Genomic DNA, 9,071 nt, shown 5'->3' with positions numbered 1-9,071 from the left:
AAAAGTTTGTCTTATTTATGTTATTACTTTTTGAGAAAATGATCATTCATGTCATTATTTTTTAACTCCGATTTTGCAAAATCACTCAAACAACTTTTGTCACTTTTTTATTGAAATTTTGAATCAAATATACTCTTTTTATTTATTCTTCTTCAAGAACACATGAAAGAACACCCAAAACTTCAAATTTTCAACTTTTTTAATTTGTCACGAAATCACCTCAAATTTTAATAATAGAATCTCTCTGAACTAGATATCAAAATCAAATATATTTTAACCCCGAATTCAATCTAACTCAACAAGACATATTTAAATTTTTTTCAAAATTAAAAAACTTTAACCTCCTTTAATAATAAAATTTTCTACACAATTATGAATACTAATGTTTGTGAGAGTGGCAGACATAGGAGGAAGTCGATAGAATCACAACGTCAACAGGATATTGAAAGACTCTCTTGACGTCAAATTTCATCCCCTCCCCCACCCCTTTCCTCGTTGTTTTATCCCCCTCTCTCTTCGTTTCTTTTATCTTTTCAGTTTTCATTCTTAAAATCCCCATCCCGCCGCTATTTAAACCTCCTCCTCTTCCCTACCATCATAACTAAGAATTTCTCAATTCGTTAGACACACACACACAAAAAAAAAAAAAAAAAGCTTTTTGGTAGCAATTATATAAGAAAAGAAGATTTTTTTTCAGATACCCAATTCAGTAAGGAGGATGCTAGCGTGTTTAGTTGAACGATTCGTGGCAGAAAATGACACTGATTCATCACCTGAACCTGAAAAAATTGCCGATGGCGTTTTGAAAGACTTGGACATTGAAGGAAGCATTGATTATGGACTCACGGCAACCAGCTTAGGCAGTAAAGATTTCGGCGGCTTATATTTAGAGAAGCCATTAGCCGTTATACGCCCAGCCGGAGCCGATGACGTTGGACGGGTGATTAGGCGAGCGTTACAGTCACCAACATTAACGGTAGCGGCGAGGGGTAATGGTCATTCCATTAACGGCCAAGCTATGGCCCACCTTGGACTCATAATCGACATGAAATCAATGGGTGATAATAACAGAATCGATGTCAATGTCAACTCTATGTACGCTGACGTAGGTGGCGGAGCATTATGGACTGATGTCTTGAAACACTGCGTTTCGAAACACGGCTTGGCTCCTAAATCGTGGACGGATTATCTTGATTTAACGGTCGGAGGTACTCTGTCTAATGCCGGCGTTAGTGGTCAAGCTTTCCGTTTTGGGCCCCAAACGTCAACTGTAATGGAAATGGAAGTTGTTACCGGCAATGGAGAAAGAATCGTCTGCTCAAATTCTCAAAATTCGGAACTCTTCTTTTCCGTTCTTGGTGGACTTGGTCAGTTTGGTGTCATCACTAGAGCTCGAATTTTGCTTCAATCAGCCCCAGATATGGTTAGTGTCGTTTTTTTATTTTTAAAAGATTTTTTAAAAGTTCCTAGTATTTAAATTCGATTTTCAACATATTGTGATTATTAATTAATTATGGGTTTGTTTTTGTGTATTAGGTGAGGTGGATAAGAGTGGTATACAGTGAATTCGATGAGTTCACTAATGATGCTGAGTTATTGATAATGAGTCAGGAATCGTTCAATTATGTGGAAGGTTTTGTGTTGCTGAACAGTGATGATCCGATTACTGGCTGGCCATCGGTGCCATTGAATTCAAATCAGATATTTGATCCCATCCATTTACCCAAAAAAACTGGCTCGGCTCTATATTGTCTTGAAGTGGCCTTACATTATAACAACCAAGACGATCTCTCCACTATAAATATGGTAAATCTGTCAATTTCAATACTTTTTCATTTTATCCCATCCTCTTTTTTACTTTTGCTTTTAGCATTGCCCCCTTTGTGGATGGGAAGGGAAGGAAAGTGGGAATGTGTTATGAGGTACCTTATTTTAAAATTTTCAACTTTATAATAATGTAAGTTTCTATTGGATGATAAAATTATAATTAGTTTTGACCTAGGTGGCTGCTAAGGGATGTGTGGGAACGGGGGGGGGGGGGGGGGGCTAACAAATGTTGACCATGAATCAAGGATTGGGTCCCAAAAAGAGGGGAACAGAAGATTAATCTAACACAGTGAAAAGGTCAAAAGGATGATTCGTTCAACAATTACATTCCCTAGAACAAATTCCTCTTTATTTAACTGTAAGTAAATTAATAACTCATGAACCCAAAATAAAAATAAAAGACTTAATTATCGACGGCTATTTAAAATTGTCTAGAACAAATTCCTCTTTATTTAACTGTAAGTAAATTAATAATTCATGAACCCAAAATAAAAATAAAAGGCTTAATTATTGACGGCTCTTTAAAATTATCTGTATATTTTATTTATACATTCCAACGAGTACTAGTACTTATTGAATACTTTTAACTATTCAAAAGTTATTCCTATATTAGATATTTTTTGATAATCAAAAAAAATATGAAATTTATGTGATACACTCGTGATGACATGATAAAATGACTAATTAATCGATGACATGTGGTATTGGGCCCCAAAAAGAATAAAATAAATAATTTTATATTTAAAATTATTTCAAATATATTTTCTATCTATTTTATAATAAAAAAAAAGTGAAAATAAAGATGACATTCTACCCGATCCCACACTACCCAACGCCCTTTCTTCTTCATCTTCTGTCCTAACATTTCCTTTTCCAAATAACAAAATTCAAATTCTTTTTAAATTACTTAACAGATTCAAATTTCTTTTTTAAAATTATTTTTCATACCTAATATATTAGAGAGAAAGATATAAAGAGACTAGTACAATAATGAAGAAGAATGAGAATTTACCGGCTGTTAATCATTTCTAAATCGACGATAAAGAGAAATTAAAAGGATTCAAATTAAATCTATCAAATTTTCGGATATTATATTTGCTAAACTTAATGAGTTTACATTTTAATTTGAATAATAATATTTATTCGGAGGTGATTGAAAATGGAGATGGACGGACATAGGCTAACTTTTTTCACTCCAATGTTTAAAAATCTTTTTGTGCTCTTGTTCTTTGTCTTTCTTCAGAGAAATTCAATTAGTTGATTCAAATTATTTTAATAAAAATTGAAAAGAACTAAACAAAATTTTAAAAAGAAAAAAGTGTCGGAGATAAAATGGAGACTAAAATAAGGTGAAGAAGATGACTGTTAGGGGGTGGGGTGTTTTTCTTTTTTAGATTAAGAAGTTGTTATTTTCAAAATATTTAAAAATCTTTTAAGTGATTTACACTGACAAGTGTTAATGGAAGAAAAAAAGTGCTTTTTTTTTTAGGAAAAAACAAAAAAAACTACTATTTCAGACTTTTTCATGCGCCCAACGAAAGTGAAAAACATTTTTTTTGTCCAATCAACATTTTCTGTTTAATAGATACATATTTTGAATAATTTAGATATTCAATAGGTATTAATTTTACTAATAAAAATTTCACTCCGATGCTGAAATTTTTTATTGTGTTCTTTGTTCTTTTTTCATAGAAATTCAATTAGTTGATTCAAATTTTTTCTAATAAAAATTGAAAAGAACTAAGCAAAATTTAAAAAAGAAAAAAAGTGTCGGAGACGAAATGGAGACTAAAATAAGGTGAAGAAGATGATTGGTAGGGGGTGGGGTGCTTTCCGTTTTTGGACAGGAAAAAGGCCTAAAATGCTTTCGAACTATTGAAAATGGTATAAAAATTTTCTCCATCCATCTATTGAGTCTAAAATGCCTTTGACATCTAACTTTTAGGTTCAAAAATGACATTTTCTTTAATGAAAAAGGACATTTTAGGCCCAATAGATGAATGAGAGACATTTTTGTATCATTTTCAATAGCTCGAGGGCATTTTAAGTCTTTTTTAGTAATTAAAATTCTATTAAATAAATTTTGATTTATAATTAATTAAATTGTAACTAGATGACCGACGCATGTTTAAAAAAATTATTCAAATTATTTAATTAAAATTCTTTTAAATAAATTTTGATTTATAGTTTAATTTTAAATAATTGATTGTAACCAATAAATGATCGCCATGTGTTTAGAAAAATTATTTAATTAAATTTTTTTTAAATAAATTTTATTTATAATTAATTTTAAATAATTAAATTGTAATCAATAGATGACCGTCACGTGTTTAAAAAAATTATTCAAATTATTTAATTAAAATTCGTTTAAATAAATTTTGATTTTTAGATAATTAAATTTTCACCAATAGATGGACGCCACCACGTGTTAAAAAAATTATTCAAATTAATTAATTAACATTTTGTTAAATAAATTTTAATTTATAATTAATTTTAAATAATTAAATTGTAACCAATAGATGACCGCCACGTATTTAAAAAAAATTTATTTAAATTATTTAATTAAAATTCTGTTAAATAAATTTTGATTTATAATTAATTTTAAATAATTAAATTGTAACCAATCGATGACCGCCATGTGTTTAAAAAAATTATTCAAATTATTTAATTAAAATTCTGTTGAAAGGGCCTAAAATATCATGAGACTATTGAAAATTGTACAAAAATATCATTCATTCATCTATTGGGCATAAAATGCCTTTTTCTGTTAAAGAAAGGGTCAATGTTGGACCTAAAAGTGAATGTCAAAGACATTTTAGGTTCAATAGATGAATGATGGACATTTTTGTACCTTTTTCAATAGTCAAGGACATTTTAGACTCTTTTCCGTTTTTGAATTAAGAAGTTGATATTTTCAAAATATTTCAATGGAAGAAAAAACAGAGAAATAATTTTTTAGGAAAAAAAAACATTATTACAAATTTTTCATGCATCCAACAAAAGTGAAAAATACGTTTTTTGTCAAATCAGCATTTTATATTTTATAGATACATATTTTGAATGATTTAGATATTTAATAGGTACTAATTTTAACTAAGATATCTAATTGAAATATGCTAGAGCTTAAGATGCACCAGATTGTTTTTTTTTTTAATCTAATTGTAATATGCATATAGTTTTAAGGATAGTAGATGACTTGAGTCAAAATAAGATGATGAAAATTACACGTGTGCAAAAAAGCAACGAAAGGTGGGTTGAGGGGCCAATTGGCAGTATGCGAAACGACAACGTTTGATAATAGACTAACAACAGTGTCAAATTTATGATGGTAAAAATAGTTTGTAATCTTTCCATGAATTTTCTGACACCATAGAACCAACCAGCTTGTTTGAAAGTGTGCCCACACAATAGGGCTTTTATTACGAAATTAGCTCCCTACTTTTCACTGTTTAGTGTTTCCTCTGTCCTAGTCGTTCATGACAAAACTCATAAAACCTGAGGCTAAAACAGTAAATCTTTATTAGTTATTTGTCCTTTTGCTAATCAGACCCATAGTTTTTTGATGTTCTGCGGTCCCCTACTTAATTCTCTCTCTTCAATAATTTGCCATAAAAGGCCATCATTTTGCAGAATCTCCTTGATATGATGTTTAATAGAATGATCAAAATACCATTGTTTATCAAATTTTGATCTTAATTTTTTTTGGTTACTTGCATTGTGATGTTAACAAATATTTTCCTTTTTTTTTTACGGTAGGTGATTGAGAAATTGCTAGGCAAATTGAGATTTTTGGAGCACTTTAAGTTTGAGATCGACTTGACTTATCTGAATTTTTTATTAAGAGTTGAGCACGTAGAAGAAGCGGCTAGAGGTAGTGGTATATGGGCTACACCTCATCCATGGCTTAACATGTTTGTTTCCAAGAAAGATATTGCAGCATTCAATCGGCTTGTGTTCCAAAACATCTTAAAAGGTGGTGTCAATGGCCCTATTTTGACCTATCCTCTCCTGCGCAGCAAGTAAGTTTATTTTTATCTACATTGTTATGTTCGTGTTTCCTATATAAAATTGAAATGATTGTTTAAGAAAATTCAACTTTTGATTGACCCCAAAATAAGATTACTTATGTGTTTTCTATTAATTGAAGGATCTATTGGCCATCATCAATTAAATTACCCATAATTCTTTTGGTACAAGACCACAACTTGTGCTAAGAAAACTGAAATTGTTTCTGAAAGAATATTCTTTGCCGAGACAAGTTTCATTGGCTATGCGAGAGCCACGTGTTAGCCTTAGGGACTCAGATAGTGACGTGTTCTGGGACCACACATGGCAACCTCATGTCCATGGGACTAGTGGTGATGTGTCGTGTTTCATTATGAATTACTCCACTATTTTATATGAAACGGATTACTTGATTCCCATCCAAACTTGGGTGGTTGAGATTTCTAAGGAAGTTAGGTCATTGCTCTCTTCTACTCTTAAAGTGGGTCCCGTGCTTTTTTATTTTTAACCTCCATAGGATCATGTGTTGCACTAGCTGCTATGTTGCTTGTACTTTATCAGTGCAGTGCATCTATATTTTCTATAAGTATTGTGGTGGCAGGCATAGAATATGATTTTCTACTCTTTTTGTGAGGCATAAGCAACCATAATATTTGGGACAAAGATACGATGGGACCCACCTTTGTTACAACGGGTTATATTGGTCATTCAAATGAAGAGTTGAAGTTTAAAAGGTTAAAGGAAGGATATTTTTGTCATGAATCAATCTTTTCTTTTTCGTAGAAAAGGAGATGGAGTAGCCCAACTTTTGAGGGTCAGTTTTTAATCAATATAAGTGACGACAAGGATATTAAAATTCGCCAACCCGATGAATAGTGACACAATTGCTTCTTCTTTTTCTCTCTCCAACTGCTAACTCAGTTGGACCAAACCATCCTTGTTGTTTCTTTTGTCATTTGAAGTTTTGGCTTTTAGTTGTTTGAGTGTAAAATTGATTGAGCTTTGTAAATCATAGTCCGTTAAATGCACAAGCAAATTTGTTTAGACTGATACAAAAGTCATTTTTGTAAATTAGATGATTTATTGATTCAATGAGCGGTCGCTACATTGTATTACAAATTGTGTTCTCTTGGCCTCTAAAATGTTTCATTAGGTATTTTATTGTTTCAATAATATAATTTTTTTCTTTTTGAAATTAGGTGGGATAATCGATCGTCAGTGGCGTTACCCCAAAATGAGATCTTTTACTTGGTGGCTTTGCTAAGGTTTACCCACACACATCCAAAAGAGTTTGAAATAAACGAGATGGTGGCACAAAATCAGGAGATTGTACAAACTTGTATCAAGAATGAATTTGATTTTAAATTGTACCTTCCGCATTACAAATCCACAATAGAATGGAAGAGGCACTTCGGGGATCAATGGGGAAGATTTGTCGACAGAAAGAGACAGTTTGATCCAAAGGCTGTCCTTGCACCTGGACAAAAAATATTTACTAGAAACCACCAACTCTAATAAGTATATATTACTTGTGTTAGGTTAATTGGTTTCTCGGACCTTTTTTCCTTTTCATTGGATACTGTGATTCTTAAGAAAAAAACTCCAAAAGAATATAAATGAAAAAGTTCAAGGATATTCCTCATCTCTGTTTTCTTCTTCTTTTTTTCAATTTCACATTATATTAACTAGAGCCTAACAATTTCAGACCATATTTAAAATCAGATCATTTAAGCTATATTTTAATAAATTGACTCAGTTATATTTCAATTAAGTAAATATGGATTGAGTCCTATAAAAACATGAATATTCATAGACAAACTCATTTTAATGATACCCAAAATCAGAGTGTGTGATACGCTTATAGTTTGCCGATATATATTAATCCAGCACCATTGTTCACAATGAAGCCTTCACTCGACATTTACATGTTAGTTCAATAATCTTATTTACATATTAGTTCAATATTCTTATTTACAAATATATTGATTTATCGTAAAGAAATGGATGCTATTGCTACAGAACATGAAGAAAAAGAAACCTTTCTGATTGTCGTCGTCTTCTTTGAGCACCGCTGAAAGTTACTCTAGGTTTTTTTAAAAATATCCTTTGGCCCACGGAATTTGATTTTGTGCACTGATAATTAATATAAGAAATAAGGATATTTTAAACAACAAATTAATTTTATAAATTAGTCTGTGTGTTATTTATCGATTTCATTTAAAAAGCGGAAAATGGTCAAAAATGATTATGCATGTTTGATTTTCTTGGTGCGAAGTCTTAATGAAGGAATCTGTTCTTTCTCAATGTTCATGATTTTTCTTCCTTGTGTTGGAACTTGATGGAATGAGTTGAAAATCTTTTTTCCAATAGCATTGATGGCCAGATTAGCTATGTAGATTGAAGTAATATCAATATCTTATTAGTTACTATTTTTTTTCTTTAGTCATTAATTTACATTATTGTCTTAGTTCTTTTATTTGTGTTGTACTTGTATAATTTTTTCCATGTTAGTCACTACTAAATCTATTTTATGAGCATTCCGTAAAGCTACGTTATTGTCTTTTTGCGTTAAATTATTGGAGAAGTTATATAATTATTTTATGAGCATTTTTTATTGATTAAACTGAAAATCGAACTGTTAAGGATGAAAATTGATAAACTAAAAACCGATAAGAAATAACATATTGGTTTGGTTATTGACTTAGCGTATTTTAAAATTAAAAATAAATAAATCAAACTGATAATACATAAAATCGAACCGAACCAACCGATGCATAATTTTAGATGCTAGATGCATTTTTAGATAAAACTATTAATAAAAGACTTTTTTATTTAATTTTACATAGTTTAACGGAAAATTTTGACCCTTTTCAATTTGAAAAATACTCCTATACAATTAATATATTATTTGTGATGACCTACAATATCAATATAAAATAAAACTTTAAATTGTAATGCCCTTTTTGATAATAAAATGAGTAATTTATTAAAAAAGGAAGAAAACACACACAATAGACACGTGTTGAAATAGAAATGCTCAATATTATCCTTTTTTTTATCTTTTCTTTTGGATGTGAGTGTGTGGGGTTGGGGTGGGGGGGAATGCAGTGGAGGGAGAATGTAATTGAAGGAAGCCAATCTTTCAAATATTGAACAAAATATCCCAACCATATATACATATTTATCAATATATCTCATACTTATTTATTTTTGTGGTGAATTTTCTTATGTAGTGATTT

The 9,071-nt window shown here is 30.6% G+C and overlaps 1 protein-coding gene across 1 annotated transcript; it reads left to right on the top strand.

Moving 5' to 3' along the window:
- Positions 1–397: 397 nt before the first annotated feature.
- On the top strand, positions 398–7,465 carry LOC129889180 (cytokinin dehydrogenase 7). Its single transcript, XM_055964378.1, has 4 exons — positions 398–1,423; positions 1,537–1,806; positions 5,584–5,846; positions 7,032–7,465. Exons 1-4 carry the CDS (start codon positions 719–721, stop codon positions 7,345–7,347), a joined length of 1,554 nt encoding a protein of 517 aa, XP_055820353.1. The 5' UTR covers positions 398–718; the 3' UTR covers positions 7,348–7,465.
- Positions 7,466–9,071: the final 1,606 nt, after the last annotated feature.

This window comes from Solanum dulcamara, chromosome 5 (assembly GCF_947179165.1).
Source record: "Solanum dulcamara chromosome 5, daSolDulc1.2, whole genome shotgun sequence".
Lineage (NCBI taxonomy): Eukaryota > Viridiplantae > Streptophyta > Magnoliopsida > Solanales > Solanaceae > Solanum > Solanum dulcamara.
The sequence above is the reverse complement of the archived record's forward strand: the minus strand, read 5'-3'. Positions and strand labels throughout refer to the sequence as shown.